General features: G+C 42.5%; 1 protein-coding gene across 1 annotated transcript in view; it reads left to right on the forward strand.

Annotated features, from left to right (window-relative positions):
- Window positions 1-17,278, forward strand: part of svild (supervillin d) — a 37,285-nt gene that overhangs the window by 988 nt on the left and 19,019 nt on the right. Inside the window, exons 2-6 of the mRNA XM_072456718.1 lie at window positions 5,624-5,661; window positions 10,720-10,778; window positions 12,748-12,809; window positions 13,962-14,070; window positions 15,638-16,131. Coding sequence (XP_072312819.1) covers window positions 5,624-5,661; window positions 10,720-10,778; window positions 12,748-12,809; window positions 13,962-14,070; window positions 15,638-16,131 — 762 coding nt within the window. The remainder of the gene's footprint in view (window positions 1-5,623; window positions 5,662-10,719; window positions 10,779-12,747; window positions 12,810-13,961; window positions 14,071-15,637; window positions 16,132-17,278) is intronic.

Genomic DNA, 17,278 nt, shown 5'->3' on the forward strand with positions numbered 1-17,278 from the left:
CCTCAGCTCCGTTTAAGTTTCAAAATGCGGCCCTTGGTGAAAAAAGTTTGGACACCCTTGGGATAAAGAGAGGTATTTCTGGTATATTTTTAAAGAATATTTCTATAGGAAGTATGTTTAAATGTCATAAACATCCATCTGAATCCCCAGACACGAGGTAAACATGTTCAAACCAAGTATATAATTGCGATGCTGATCTTTTTCAATTATAAAAAACATTTGACATGATACACCCAAGTTGTTTGTTATAATTTGGTGTTTTGGAGAATTATCAATAGGGCGCTATAATATTCAAATATCTATATGATACTAAATTAGTTACTACATGCAGTATTGATATTGTGGGCTGATGTATCAATATATTGCTGAATATTTTTTGAGGTATTTTACAAGACTATTTTGTGGCGGCGCGACAACATACTGCAGAATATCATGTACTGCATTCTCTCTACAGTAAGAGGGCAGACTACATACAGTTCCTTTAATCTTGGGTTTGTTTAAGTAGAATGAGGCCACATGGACTCGGAGAGAAACTACTACTATTTTATGTTGAAAATTGCCTGTACAGTAGTGAATTGTATTAAAATAGTGTTTTAATCATTGTGGTATCAAAATCTGGGATAAACGTTTCTCCTTTGTAACAACAAGAGAAAGTGGGAAGCTGTATGAGTATGTTCTGAGCTCTGAATAGGTTTAGTGAGTTACTTTGTTGAAGTTATTACGCTTTTAAACGTCTTGACGTGCAGTAACTAGGGATCTCAGCACGAATACATTCCGTCCCTTTTGCATAACGTGTGGAAAAAAAAAAAAAACAGAACCAAAATGCACGTTTTAGCGCCTTTTTGAAATGTCATAACTACCCATTTTCACTTCAAAAAGGAGCAGATGCCTGAGCTGGTGCGCGCTTTATAATCTGACAGCTCGTTGGAATCGCACGCTGCCTTTGGTGAACATTTACTGACTTTTTTCTCCACACTTTGCTGTAAACACTACCTCTGACATTCCCTAAATTTTCCATGTGCGCAAAATCCAGTTTATTTTGCCCTGAAGACGTGCTCTGTTGTGATAACACGCACTCTGTTTTGGATCAGCCACAGAGTAAAAGTCAGGGGCGTAAGACCTTTGAGTTATTTCGTTATAATCATGTTCTTGTGCTGCTTTACGTGTATGGCCAGGACTCGTTTTGTTACTATCAAGTTTTTCTTTCCCCCCGTTTCACATTTTGGACACAGCCAGACATGCCTGTTCTTGACAAACAACCCTGAGGGAGAGAGGGGGGGTAGAAGTGACGTGAACTATGGGAGTTTTTATTTATTTATAGGAGATCTTCTACTGAAAGTGTTTTTCAGACTTCCTATAAGTGATCTGTTCTTCTGTATCTACCTCTGTATGAAATTTCCCCATGTGGGACAATAAAGGAATATCTTATCTTAACACCGTTTCAAACGTCGCAATTACTTGAAATCTTGCAATAACCTCATACCAAGTGTTCAATGAAATCAGCAGCTTCTATTGAGCGCCGGTCTAATGTCTCAAATGTTGCTGCAAGGTCTTTAAATGAACAATATAGCCTGAAATGTTACCTGTGCATGTAAAAAGAAGGCTGTCAAGCTGATGCAGTGTCTGGAATGTTTGTTATGATACCTTCTAATCTTGCCAGTCGTGCGAAGTGCGTCACTGTCCTGCTATGCCGCCACAAATGTAGAAGAAGAAGAAACAGTGCAACTAAAATCATTCAAAAGTCAATTTTACAAAATGTCTTATGAACGTGAACGTTTTCTGAGCGATCTGTTTTCTTCTTCATGTCATATTTGTGGGTGTTCTTTGGGTTCAGAAATAGAAAAGGGAAGCGTAGTTGTCTGTAGATAATGAAAACTGTCAATCACAACGTGACAGTGTTTGCAGCAGGCGGGAATCCTTGGGCCTGTCGAGTGAGTGACTATTGAACAGCAGCATTCCTGACCCCGTGCGTACGCTGGCGACGTGAGCTGTAATCTACAACACGCTTAACGGCTGAAGCGCTGTAAAAATATTAGTGTCAATGTTGTCACCTTACTAACATTTCAAACTGGATTTTGTACCAGCGGAAAACCTTGATAATCAGTGCCAATTTTGATAACACAATGATAATAAAACACACATTTTTTGCTTTTTAAACAGCAGAAAGTACATTTTGACACAGAAAATAATTATGATTACATTATTACATTTTACCAAGTTAAAATAATTCAAAACATTCCCAACTTTGTCCTATTTAGGGGATTTTTTTAAATACATATTTCATCAATACTTCTAATACATTTTTTCACAATATGAAGTAACTGACTTTCGTGTCCCAAGTCTTAAAAACACAACTTCAGATGTATTTCTATATATTAAAAAATATGTAAATAGTCACTGTATCTGCCTTGCTGTTCTTTATGTTGTATATAAAGCTCTACTATTACTATTATCATCACGTCAGCAAAACAACAACAACAACAATATAGCTGCAATATAGAATTATGATCTCATCTCTACGGTTCACCCCCTTGACATTTGTTTTTTGTACATTTTTAGTGTCAAAAAGTGGCTTGGCTTTGGGTTCAAGAGGTGGGCTCGGGTAATTACTGTTTACATGGCTCAGTGTCACAAATTCAAACCGCTGCCATTCGAAGGCTTGTGTTACGCTCGTAAATTAGAGATAGCAGCGTTTTTAATCTCATAACCACACGTAAGCCATGACTACATCCTGTCTGGTGTGTCTCTGTTGTCTCCATTTCCTAACTTCATTTTGCACAATATCATTTCAGCACGACAAAAAGGAAGTAATTGCCGTTTCTCGAGTTAAAGTACAGCGTGTGTTTGCCTTGAGTTTAAAGTGCAGCATGTGTTTGTCTCTTGGCTCTCTTGGTGTTTGTTTTAGGCCCTTGTCGTGGTGTGGGCGAAGTTTGATGAAGTGTCTCTGGGTCACGTGGTTGACTTAAGCGTTGCAGTGTTTCGAGAAGAAAACTAGGTGGCATTGTCGGACGAGACTGCCAAAAAAAACATCCTTTGATTTTGTTGCAGGCAGAACAATGGTGAGCACATGTGGTTCAGGGCCAGCATGTTGCATAACTGTCATTCTCATACGGCTCCTTCACATAAAGAGGGGATTTTCCGTCAAAAGAGCGCATTTACCGCACAATCTGCTCAGGATGAAAGACGTTCACGCTCAATAAATATTTTGTCTAAGATTTTATGACTTGTGGCATTTACCGCCAGTGTGTTAGAAAGTCTAGTGAGCCAGTGTGGCCCGAGCAGATTTCACAGTGACCAAACCGAAGACCAAAAATGAAATGTGAGAAATGGTTGTTAAAGTTAAATATAGAAAGAATTAAACCAGTTTTTAAAGTACAGCATAAGTACTTAATTATCATGTTTAGTTGCAACGTTATTCATGAAAAAAGCAGCATTATTATGAGCCAAAGGGACAAAGCTTCTCGCTTATGGTTTGGGCGGGGCGATATTGACATAATGTTTATCTCAAATGTTTCGCATTGTGTCTGTAACAACATTCAGTTATTGTTTTAACGACGCATCATCAGGAATTTGCTCAAATGTGACAGTAAATGTCTTGTTTGAGGCTCAAGTATCGCACAAAACATGAATGGATCATGAAATGAACTACAAAAGAGCAGAAATATCTTTTTTTACTCTTGTTTTGAAGATTAAACTAGAGAGTGATGGGCAGATCGAATATCAATGTATTGATACTGACAGAGGTGTCGAAAAATTTCAATAAATGCAGTTTTTAAATACATTCTGTTTAAATGTTTGTAATACATTGTTCATATTTTAGCTTTTCTGCACAAATTATAAATAAATAATGATGGTCAATGTAAAATTGTTCATAGTTGAGGAGTTTAGTACAAACATCATTGGTATCGGTATCGCAATATTTGCCATTGTTATTACTTGGTATCAGCGGTATCGCTCATCACTTCACTAGATTTTGATGTGACTTTTAATAGTTTTAGTTGACTTACTCGATATTCTAATTTTTCATATCTCTAAAACAATAACTGCGATATTATCATTGTTTTGATCTTACTATAAGTTATCTGTTCTTCTCCTCTGTATCTACCTGCGTTGCAACATTGAAATTTCACCATGTGTGGACAATAAAGGAGTATCTTATCTCCACCGATATCCAACTCAAACTGTATTTCAATGATAAATACATCTCAAGCAGATGGACATGTTTATTATTGGGCGAGCGGAAAACAATTGGTATATTAAATTATGTCTGTCTAATTATTTCTATTTCTCAGTTTGATCAAGCGTGGCTCTGTGTCCCCCTTCTCCCCTTCTCCCCTGACCTTTGACCCCTCCCAGCTGTCAACGGTGACGCTCTATTGTATCAAAACCGGCGTTTTTCCCTCTCTCTTTATCTTTCTCTCTCTTCCCCCATCCTCTCTCTCTCCCCTCCTCTCTCTCTCTTTCTCTTTCTCGCTCTCTTTCTCTCTCTCTCTCTCTCTTCCCCCATCCTCTCTCCCCCTCCCCCCTCCCCTCCTCACTCTCTCTTCCACCCTCCCCTCCTCTCTCTCTCTCTCTCTCTCTCTTCCACCCTCCCCTCTCTCTCTCTCTCTCTTCCCCCTCCCCTCCTCTCTCTTTCTCTCTCTCTTCCACCCTCCCCTCTCTCTCTCTCTCTCTCTCTCTCTCTCTCTCTCTCTCTTCCCCCTCCCCTCCTCTCTCTCTCTCTCTCTCTTCCCCCTCCCCTCCTCTCTCTTTCTCTCTCTCTTCCACCCTCCCCTCCTCTCTCTCTCTCTCTTCCCCCTCCCCTCCTCTCTTTCTCTCTCTCTTCCACCCTCCCCTCCTCTCTTTCTCTCTCTCTTCCACCCTCCCCTTTCTCTCTCTCTCTCTTCCTCCTCCCCTCCTCTCTCTTTCTCTCTCTCTTCCACCCTCCCCTCCTCTCTCTCTCTCTTCCCCCTCCCCTCCTCTCTCTTTCTCTCTCTCTTCCACCCTCCCCTCCTCTCTCTCTCTCTCTTCCCCCTCCCCTCCTCTCTCTTTCTCTCTCTCTTCCACCCTCCCCTCCTCTCTCTCTCTCTCTCTTCCTCCTCCCCTCCTCTCTCTTTCTCTCTCTCTTCCACCCTCCCATCCTCTCTCGCTTTCTCTCTCTTCCCCATCCTCTCTCTCCCCTCCTCTCTTTTTCTCTCTCTCTTCCCCCCTCCCCTCCACTCTCTCCATCCCCCCTCCCCTCTCTCTCTCTCTCTCTCTCTCTCTCTCTCTTCCTCCCCTCCTCTCTCTCTTTCTCTCTCTCTCTCTTCCCTCCATCCTCTCTCCCTCTCTCTTCCCCCTCCCCTCCTCTCTCTTGCTCTCTCTCTCTCCCCCCTCTCCCCTCCTCCCATTACATCAGCGGCTCGACCCCACGGGCAGCTGCTCGCCACATCAATATTGAACGACCGTTACATTCAACATGCACATAGGTTTGTTGCATCACAGTTAGCATGGCAGAGGAGGAGAAACGTGTTGAAATATGGTAGAGCTGCTTATCTGATTATGTATTTGTGAGCCTTAAGTGGTCGGTGGACGGCGCATTATGATTTGATGCTGAGTATTTGTGAAGTCTGACCTGGTGTGTCTCCCTCTCTCTCTCTCGTAGGCTGTGGGAAGATGAGGACGCAGGAGAACAGCCAAAGGGTAAGTGTAAACTCTCCCCTTTCGCTCCTCTGTCTCCGCTGCCTGTTTGATCCCCTCTGCTCTGTCTGTTACTCAGTGTTAAAATAAAAGTGGGTAGTCTTGGAAGAAAAACGACAAAATAAAAATATTAAAACTGAATTAAATTAATGGGACGCATTATGTAAAATCATACCCAAAAAAATACCAGTACAATACAAGTAAAATCAGCTGTTAAGAGCTTTTAATGCCATTATAATGTGTTCTCTCATTATTAGTTTTATTGATTCATGTGTGTTTGAGGAAACCTGTATTGTGTTGCATTCGAGGCATGGGTGCTCTGAAAATGTCTGTTTTCACCTACCCCCTATCTCTGCCTACTTTTCTGTTCTCACTTTTGATTATTTAAAAACATTAGACATGAGGTACTGACTCTAAAACACATACAAAAAGATCGTTTATAACAAATATAGTGTTATTGTTAAATCAAAATGTAAAAAAAAATAATTAAATCAGATTTTCCTAAATAATAGACTTTATTTGTACATATTCTCTATCTGAAAGCCTTCAGTCATTATATTATGATGTTATAACAATGTTGTAACATTCATTTGACTTATAATGTATTGAAAAGGTCTCAATGTACAATAGAAACAATCGTTAGTTACAGTCTTTTATAATATGTCTCTAGTTTTTATGGATTCATTTGGTCATGGTGAATCACAGGCTGGTGGAGAGAAAATTGTCACCCAATTATTGTGGATGTCTTGCTGTTTCACCTGAGTCCTGTCTGTGTTGCTCTGGTGTAGCAGATTCTTCCTGTCGCTAAACCCAATAGCCTGAGTCCATTATAACTCATATCATTGTAATGCTGTCTTAGTCTCAAACTGAACTTTAAAATTCTAGCTCACTCTAGGCATTTTAATGTTGCCATACAGGTTTGAGAATAATGAGCGTCAAACGGTACAAGAATATATTTCAGCTTGATAATAAGCTTAAATTGGAGTGGACAGCAACAGTCTTACCAGGAACACAAACACAGTATATGTGCTTTGTTTTACTATATTTACAATAACCATGAGAAACTTTTCTATCAGGAGCTGTTTCTGTGGTCAACAGTGACTGCCGGCAACAAAGTCAATTTCCCATTCATTTTTCAATCTATTCAGCTGACCTCAAAACCTATATTTTTTAAAGATCTGTTTTTGAAACTTTATCAACCAACTAAGTGATTAAAACGGAAACTTTTTAAAGGGCACACACTATGCCAAATTGACTCATTTGAGCCTTTAGCCATGTCCTGACATTGTTCCCTCATTAAAAACGTACCTGGAGTAGCATTTAGCTTAATTCACGCTAGTTTGATGAATCCATTCATCCATCCATCCATTTTCTTCCTCTTTTCCGGGGCCTGGTCGCGGGGGCAGCAGTCTGAGCAGGGACTCCCAGACTTCCTCCTCCCCAGACACTTCCTCTAACTCCTCCGGGGGGATCCCGAGGCGTTCCCAGGCCAGCCGAGAGACATAGTCTCTCCAGCGTGTCCTGGGTCTTCCCCGGGGCCTCTTCCCGGTGGGACATGCCTGAAACACATCCCGAGGGAGGCGCCCAGGAGGCATCCGGAACAGATACCCGAGCCACCTCAGCTGGCTTCTCTCGATGTGGAGGAGCAGCGGCTCTACTCCGAGCTCCCCCCATGTGGCCGAGCTCCTCACCTAATCTCTAAGGGAGCGCCCAGCCACATGGCGGAGGAAACTCATTTTGACCGCTTGTATCCGCCATCTTGTTCTTTCGGTCATTACCCAAAGCTCATGACCATAGGTGAGGGTAGGAACGTAGATTGACCTGTAAATCGAGAGCTTTGCCTTTCGACTCAGCTCCTTCTTTACCACAACGGTCCGATGCAGCGACTGCATCACTGCAGCCGCTGCACCGATCCGCCTGTCGATCTCACGCTCCATCCTTCCCTCACTCGTGAACAAGACCCTGAGATACTTGAACTCCTCCACTTGGGGCAAGGACACCCCACCCACCTGGAGAGGGCAAGCCACCTTTAGCCGGTTTGATGAATCCTAGTTAGAAAATCTTTTCCCCTCCGACCATCAAAAACACGCCATTCTGAATCGCCTCAATAACTGACGTTTTCTCAATCTGTGACGTGGCTCTGACAATCTTCTCTGCTTCTCTCTGCACAGCTTGAAATAGTGCTTAGGTCATGGCAGAGATAAAGAAACTGTCCTTGTAGAGGGAGGTTCTGGTGAGTCACTAACCATGACTTTGGTGCGTGTTGGTAAAATGCTGTCCTCACAGAAGCAAATGTGCGACGTCACAGTGTCCGTGTTCTCATCCAAACTATCTGTGGCAGCTCTGAAAACCTTTGTCTGTGATGTCCAAACACACACATAGCTCCTCCACTGCCTCATTTGTCCACTTCTAAGAGGTCCTCACTACAGGTTTGGAGAGCCTCAGCCTCTGTCTGTAGGAGGGAATCAGGTGAACCATGACGTGATCTGAAGAGCCCACAGCAAAGATCCAAATGTAATTTAGTTATAATATAAATTAGTTTGTTATAAACTTTTTTGTTGTTGTTCTTAAACATGAGATGCCAAACTGAAGGTCCTCAAGAGCTTGTTTAACGGCTAAAAAAAATACAAATAATGCATGATAATTGTCCTTTAAAGGCCTTATGGACATACCATGCTGTTAACTCTTAATACTTGCATTTTTCTTGCAAGTCTAAGTGGAAAATAAATGGGGAAATTTGCTTCCGGACTTTGGCAAGCTTTGAAGTGGCCTATTGAGCTCTATAAAGATAAGCTCCAGCGCCAAGGGTACGCACAGCACAGATTCATCTTCATAGATATGGGCCATAACATTATTCCTGTTGGACATCATTTATGATACTATGGATTCACATGGACTTTCCTGTCTGTGTTAGATAAGTGCTCGCTGCTTAAGGCCTCTCTCTGGCTGTACACTTCCTCCATTATCTCACAAACATAAACAGCCACACACTGTACTGACGACTCTCATTGTGCCTGGAGGAGTCTTGTATCCAACCGCACAAGTGGAGGTACTTTGTCCTGTTCGAAGAGGAAGCTTTTGTCAAATAGCATGTCAAGGCGCTGTGGGTTAGATGACATCACTCGCATTACTCATGTACTTTATGCTTATGCCTCATTAAGATTGCAAGAAGGACCGTTAACAGACTTGGCAGAGGCAGATCTTCCGTCGTTTAAAGTTGACTGCAATCGTGCAATTTATTTCCCAACTTGAGGACACGTAGCGCGACCATGTTTTTGCCAGTTTTTTTCCAAATGTCACAATCAAAGTCATTAAGAAATCTTGGCTGTGCCTTGGTGGGAATCTAAAAGTATACAAAACAAATGAGAGAAAAACAATTATCCTTTATGAAAAATAAGAATAAACTTTCTACATCCCATCCATCTATTATTTAAATATTTTAATTTGACATTGAGTGTATAAAGAGTGTATAAATGTATGGCTTGACTATTATTTTCTAAAAACAGTGACCTTGCATTATCTGTGGGTCAGATCTCTGTGGGTGCAACTGAGCAAGGTGGCCTCTCCAGAGATCTGACCTGTAATTTGGCTGGTGGTGCTGGAGATGACCATCGACCTGAAAAGTAACGCAGTGCATCTGTAAATATTGAGCAGATTTTCTTCTCCTTTCTCTCTCCGGTGTGTCATTTTGGCACCAGGCTGGTAATTCTGTAAAATAAATTGGAGCAGAATCAGATGTGGAAAAAGTCCAGTGGAGTGGAATCACTTGGCTTTGATAGTCTGTGTTTCATCATGTGAAATACAGCAGGGGAGCGCGGAGGCATAAATCAACATGGGAACAGTGCAGGGCCATGTCACCCAAGTTAAATTTGTGGGCTCTTTTGTTTTCCTAAAGGGGGGCTGTTTTGGCTTCTCTCGTCGTCCCATCACCAGGGCAATAAAAGCTGATTTAGACAATAGGAATGAGTTAAGTACTTAGGGCTCTTTGGGAGTGCTGTTAAATTTAATGGTTTGCTTTTTTTGTTGAGATAAAATGATTAGATCCCAAATCTGGTTTTGTTTAGACAGTGCACTCACAAAAATGATGTTCTAGTCTCATTATTCCAATTAGGCTGTTGATTGTGTATTAGTATAATATATATTCGCTGCTGGGTTTCAGATGACATCACAAGATTCTATAGGTCAATCAGGGGCCTATAGAATCTTGAAAGCAGTTTTGTTTTGTTATAATACAAGAAGTGAGTGAGTCCACTAATAGAAATCAAAAGATTAATGATTTGTTCATTTACCTTTTTAGATATTTTGTGGCCAAATAGTGTAATCAACAGGGAGATCTATTTCTTGCCCCTCATCTGGGAATTTATTTGATTATTTAAAAAGTAAACTATATTATTGTCTCTCAGGAGTAAACTAGCCTTTTGTTCACCCATGTTACAATATGTTATGTATTTCCCCTGCTTTGTACCAATATCATTTATTAATCTTGAGTAATTATTAACTCCTTTCAGCTTCAAAAATAGCTTGGTTGCGTTTTAATTATTACTACACTCTGTTTCAGTCCGAAAGGGAAACCTCTACTTGACCGGTCAAGAGTTTGTCCACTTCAGTTCAGCCTTGGGAGTTTTTACATGGAACATTGCCATTGGGTTTGATGACACGGAGCCAGACCCTCGTTCTTTGTGTTTAAACGCAGGAGGGTCTTTTTTTGACAATCAATCACAGAGATAAACATTTCCTCTTGAATGTCCACAAATCATTCAGAAATGTCATCTTCCGCCTCACAGTAACATCTTTTAGTGCTTGGCCTGTTGTGTCCAAGCGTTTCGTCTTGTGTGTTTCTGTTCCTTTCTTTCTTTTTTTACTCATAAGCCGCCATGATAGTTTTGACACGGTTCTCTGGCTTATGAATCATGCCCACCGGCGCTGTGGGACATTACCCAGTCCCAGGCTATATATCTTTGTAGGAAAAGCGTACTCTTTGCTGTCCAGTTTGAAACGCTTCAGTATTTATTTACGTGCCTTATTTGTTTTAATGTTCTTTCTGTGTGTTCTTTTTAATAGATGAGGCAGCCGGCGATGTGGCCAAGAGTGCGGTTACATCCAAGACTTCTCTTTTTAAGGTATGGTTCAGTCTGCTGTAGCTGTTTATCTTATGGAGCGAGGCCGTGATGCTTCCCAGTTTGTCGAGCCCTTCTGCCTTCTGTCTGCACTGTCCCACATTTCTGTCCAAATCCAATCATCACAATAGAGACAAATTGGAATGCGGAAAGCAAAATGGATTTCCACGTATTTTGACAGATTTTTTTTTTGCCAATAATTCTACTCCCAGTTGTGTGCACCTGGTGTTCTTGTCTAATCTATTTGTAAGATTGGCCCATTAATAACAAATTGAGCTGTTCGGATCCACACCTGGCCACGCACTTTGCCAAAGCCATGACTTCATAGGCGCTGAGGTCTGGAGGCCGTGGAGGAAAGGAGACGTCTCAAGGAAGCGAAATTGAAAATGATATTGTCGCTGTTCCTTTGGGAGATACACGATTAAAACAAAGCATTCTCAGACGGCTCGGGTTACGGGCAGGAATGCATCGGCTTGTGAATGTGAGAATGACCTACAGTATTGTTGTGAAAGTGGTAGAAGGAATGAACATTATTTTTAATTGCGCTGGTCCCAAGCTTGAATGAAGTGTGTCGAGTCGGGAAGTTTTAAAACGGGCTTTAATAAATGCTAAAAGATGAGTATTTTTTTCCATTAAGCCACAAAACGTTCCTCGCCGTCGTAACAAATGTACAAAAACATCATTAGCTGTGTAAAGTCAAAGGTTATCCCGGTTCACAAATTGCAATTTAGTCCGTGGCCTTTTCCTGACTTTTCATTACCAATAATAACAGGCATAAACAACAATAAAAAGGTACAAATCCTGGATGCAATTGTGCTCATTACTTTACTGCAATCAGACCTTTTCTCGACCAGAAGCCGTGCTGAGCCTGACCAAGTGAACCCAGATGGCCAGAGTCACTGTGACCTGTTGGAGATTGCACTCCCACAAAGACCCTATCGTACAGTTACATCACTTACACATTTTTGGGCTTTTTTGGGGGCCCGGCCTGGTCTTTGTCCCAGCGCTCGTCTTGAAGGCGTCCCACTTAAAAGTAACGAGCAGCGTGTTGCAGAGTGCTGCGGTTGCATTCATTTATCAGCTGTTCCTCCTCCTCCTCCTCCTCCTCTGAGCATGATAAAACCCAGAGAGTCCGTGTCTCCAGCTGAGAGGTCAAGCAAGAGTGAGTTTATGACAGCACGTCTGCTCTCCAAATGTAGAGGCAATACATTTACATATTCATCTGAGTTTGCATTCGAGAAAAAAGCAACAGTTGAGGTCGCTATAAGTGGAAAATGCATCACTTTTTAGCATGTTTTTGTGATAATGTAAAGCAATGGCGCAATTTGTGGTGAAATTGTGTGGTGCAATTGCTTTTTACTGCTAAAGATCTCATTAGGATGGTTCTGAGGAAAGATATTGACATGAAGTGGTCTCCGTGTTTACATAATGTGCTGCTGCTGCTGCTGCTGGTTTGAAACTAGAAGAATTGGGGAGTTTGCAGTGGAATTTGGCACTAATTTACGTTTGATATGGTGAATTGGCTTTTACTGTGAGCTGCCTGTGATTCATGAGGATTTGATTCTCCGAGACCAAAAACCTCAGCTATATATTAGTGATTCTGGTGCCATTGCCAAGCCTGCAGAAATGGAGAGAATTGCGTCATAAAAACAGACGAGGTAATAATATGTGCCCAAACTGAAATAGGAATCTCCCAAAAATTCTGGGTCAGGGCTGCACGATTCCTCCTCAAAAGCTGAAAATATTTTGGCATGTCTGTGATTTGAATACATCGGTCACAGTCATGATACGTTCTATAAATGAATGTACTTCCCTACCTTTGGTTGCATGAAAGAGTTAACCGCTTTGCTCAGGTAACGACGGGAGGAGCTTATTACTTTGATTGAGTTGATGCATCGATGCCTTTTACTGCAGGAGAAAAAGGAGCGGGAGAGTGTAATGCTTTCCTTTTGCTTTCTTTCCGTTTTTGTAGAATCAGGAGAAGATAAAAGATGCCGGCGGCGACCGACTGAACCGCTACGACGACTCTACCAGGTGGGACAAACTACACACCGACCAAAAACAAGTAGTTTACTCTTAAAAACGGCATGTATGCTAGTTCAAAAGCAACTTTCCGTGGTAGTTTTATTAGTACATTTAGACTTGGCATTCTCTTTTACACAACCTTACGAGAGGCTTAACCGGGTCACTTTTTCTTGAACTAAAAAGCAGCACAGAGGTAATTACGGCCCAAATGATGTCTGCCTAATGATGTAAACAGCTCCAGAAATAAACCAGATGAACCTGCAGAGCTTGCCACACACACAGTGGCGCACATGTTTGGACACACCAGCCCTTTTGCAAAGCTATAGAAATGTAAAACAGATCCGAGCAATCGCGAAGGGGAGATGCTGGAGAAGAAAACAAGAGTTAAATTGTGTACATAACATTACATCTGCAGCAGGCGTTTGAGAAGGAACAGAAAGGAAAGGATATGCAGTTGTGCAAATAAATAAGATGAAACTGACTAAATGTGAAGAGTGAATCATGCAGAAGGTGAAGAGACAGAAGTGGAGAGGACTGACCTTTCAAAAGACAGGGTAGCTATTGATCCTGGCTGATAATGAGTGCGTAGAGGAGTCAATGGTGATGGACGGGTAAAGTTTCCATTCAGTGCGTCATTACAATGGACTCACAACACTATTGTTAAGATTGGTGTACAAGGGCTGAACATTCTACTGCGCATTTGTCAGGACTGTACCAGATGCAGTATATGAACTTCAATTTTTAAGTGTATTGTTAGCAGTTAGCAAGTTAATCAGGTACAACAACAACAAATATTGGGTTTTTGAAGTACCACCAGGTCTGTATTAAGCCCAAATCAGGCCTAAACAAAGGCTTAAGACTTAACTAGAACTAAAGTACTAAGTTCTATACCAGGAAATCCCAAAGGAGTAAAAATTGTGATACATTTTCTCTCTAAATTAAAGGAGGCACATTATGAAAAATCCACTTTCCTTACGTTGGATTTTGCAGCTTTTCGTAGCAATTTTGGCACAATTGGAGCTGTAGCGTTCCAAAGTTGGGGCCCGACAGCTCGGCACTTTGCTGCGATGACCTGAAGGGGCCGGCGACAATCAGTGCTTTGATGATGAACGAGTTTGATGATTACATTCACACATTTGTAAATTATGCCTTATGTCATAGGAGCTTTACGATGGACACGAGCAAATCCGCAGAGGGAGAAAGTGAGTCGAAAGAAGAGCCGTCTGAGAACGACCACCTTGTGACCGCCACAGCTGAGGAGGAGGAAGAGGTCAGTGATCTTTAGCGTACAAAGAGCTTACATGTGTTTTATATAATACAACATACACACATCATATTATTACCATTATCCTAAAGCTAATATAACCTTGGCGCGTGTCCCAGATGTGACTTAGTTTGGTTTTATACATGACTTTATGTATTTATAGTAATTTATGTCGCTCGTGGGTACTGGAATCACATCATTCCACACAGATCATCTAACTTTGTGCTTAAACAAGAAAATATGTTATTTTATGAACTCTGTGTCTGTATTTTTGACAGACGATTTCTACGCTGCTGGGTTTCATTACGTCTGACCAGCTGGTTAGCATTGCACTTTTCCTCCCCGTCGAACCCTTCCCTTTATCTCCCTTTCAAATAAACACTCCCTCGTGACCTTTGACCGGACAGTAAGGCGCTTGGCAGAGTTCCAGGCGCAGCTGTGTCATAGAAGAACCAACATATTGAACACGGGCGACCGGCTCTGGTTACACTTATTATTATTATGGGCTGTCCGTCTTGTGTGAGGAGGAAACTATATGTTATGAACGGCCTTTGTCTTATTGACTGCGCCCTGTTTGTTGGGGAATGAACATAAGTCAGTGTATGCTGTAGTGGGGCGGAGCTAAGCTTTAGGATTACCAATAAATATGTGGTGCAGTAACTGTGGAAACTTACAAATGCATGTAAACAGGTGTTTTTTCAGTAACTACAAGTCTAACCACGAGGCTTTGGGGCTAAAGGCGGGATACAACTTGTCCAGTTAGTCCCAGGGCTAACCATAAAAACATGATCACTTACACTTTCACTTAACTGTGGGCAATTAAGTGACCAATTCATCCTGTTTGGGGAAAAGAGTGGCAAAATCCCCCAAATCCTAGACTTTTTTTAGCCAGCGTTGTTCCCTCATCAAAAACATCATGAGTTGTATTTTAATTACTTATGCTTGTTTAAATGTTCTACAAATGTCTACCTTTGATGTAACAATCGGGATAATTAAGATATGCCTTTATTTGTTCACACATGAGGAAATTCCGGTGTTGCAACACAAGTAGATACAGGAGAAAAAAACAGATAACACTCTTAATAGAAACAAAAAAAATATTATAAACAAAACTCCTATGTATGTTTGCATGTTTTTAAGTCGATAAATCATCAGCACATTTGTTCTGAGCATTTCTGCCTTCAAATTGTGTCAATTACAACCGCGTGCTTACGTTATGCTAACCCGGTCACGCTGCTTAAATGGCCAAAAAGATTTTCCCATGGTTCATTCCCACTGCTGCCAGTAGATGGAGGGTGTGCAAAAACCAAATCCAAGTAGGAAGATGCCATGTGTTTTCTCATTTCTATACATGAGCATTATTTTGAGTTCTGAAGCATGAACTGCCAAAGCAAAGGTTTAAACTTCAATAACAGTACCAAGAATGCATTATATGTGTCTGAATCAAAGCCAAAGTCATTCCCTAATCAAACATGTCTTTGCGGTAAACCCCGGTGTTGAAATAAATCACCTATCTGGAATCGTAAGCTTCTAAAATGATCTCCTTAGTATTTTCCCTCTTCTTCCTCCACAGCCGTTTTCAGAATCCACAAAAACACAAGCCATCTCTCCTCCGGCCTCCCCGTCCCTTTCGCCCCAGCCCGTTTCCCTGCAACGCCAGGACTCTGAACCGCGGGGCATTAAGGGCATCCTGAAGAAAAGCCGCTCCACCAGCGTCGACTCGGACCACAGCGAGTCCTCTGCCACGGACTCGGCCCTGGTTCGACAAAGCAGCATCTCCCTCAGCCAAACCGTGAGCGAGGAGGATGTGGAGGAAGACGAGCTGGAGGAGGAGGAGGAAGAGGAAGATGTGAACGAGGAAGAGGACGGTGAAGACGAGTGTGATGTGGCTGGCGGACACTGCACGAGCAGACGGGAGCGAGGAGGCAGCAGCAGTGGAGAGAGTTTTGAGGCGATGCGCAGTCCCTCCCCCGATGAGAGCCTGGAGAAGTCTTCGTCCATCTCGGAGGACGTGGACGAGCTGGAGAGTAGCTTGGATGGGAGCATTGGATCCACCAGTAAACAGAGGTGAATATACATACTTGAGTACTAAACAACAAGTATACAATGTGTATATTGTAGGGCTGCACAATGTATTAGAAAAATATAGATATTGCAATATTGGCTGGCAATAATCAATGATAGATGTGTGTGTGGAACCCTCCTGGATGAATGAGGAATTGCAGTACACTAGGAATAATCGAGCACAAAAAGTAAATAAACTGCAACAAACCAAATCCGGTCATTAATGACATTGAATTAAAAGTAATAAAAAGGTTTTTGAAAAGGCAATATTTTCACATCATTTCCCAGAGTTTGACTTTAGTTTAGGGAAATGTGGGCATATTACAAGTGAAGGTCGTTTCAGCAACAGACAAACAGCCAGCGCCAACACAGGGCTTTGATCCCATGTGCTTTTCATGGTAAATGTGAAACCTGAGCGCTGTGGTTTGTGTCACACCTGCACATAGAGGAGGCCATTTGTGACGTGGCCCCGTGATGATAAAAGTGACCCACAGTGTCAGTGTCTTCACTTTGAAACGCCTCATTCACCCCAGCAACAGTTCTCCACTGTCCCACTGCAGACTGACGGATCACACTGAGAGGAGAGACAGAGGGAGCTGTGAGAGGAGAGGAGACACAAAGGGAGCTGAGAGAAGAGGAGAGACAGAGGGAGCTGAGAGGAGAGACGGAGGGAGCTGAGAGGAGAGACAGAGGGAGCTGAGAGGAGAGGAGACACAAAGGGAGCTGAGAGGAGAGGAGAGACAGAGGGAGCTGAGAGGAGAGACGGAGGGAGCTGAGAGGAGAGACAGAGGGAGCTGAGAGGAGAGACGGAGTGAGCTGAGAGGAGAGACAGAGGGAGCTGTGAGAGGAGAGGAGACACAAAGGGAGCTGAGAGAAGAGGAGAGACAGAGGGAGCTGAGAGGAGAGACGGAGGGAGCTGAGAGGAGAGACAGAGGGAGCTGAGAGGAGAGACAGAGGGAGCTGAGAGGAGAGACAGAGGGAGCTGAGAGGAGAGACAGAGGGAGCTGAGAGGAGAGGAGACACAAAGGGAGCTGAGAGGAGAGGAGAGACAGAGGGAGCTGAGAGGAGAGACGGAGGGAGCTGAGAGGAGAGACAGAGGGAGCTGTGAGAGGAGAGGAGACACAAAGGGAGCTGAGAGAAGAGGAGAGAC

Source organism: Eucyclogobius newberryi, unplaced genomic scaffold (genome assembly GCF_026437365.1).
Source record: "Eucyclogobius newberryi isolate DKJ021-1_F unplaced genomic scaffold, fEucNew1.0.hap1 SCAF_20, whole genome shotgun sequence".
Lineage (NCBI taxonomy): Eukaryota > Metazoa > Chordata > Actinopteri > Gobiiformes > Gobiidae > Eucyclogobius > Eucyclogobius newberryi.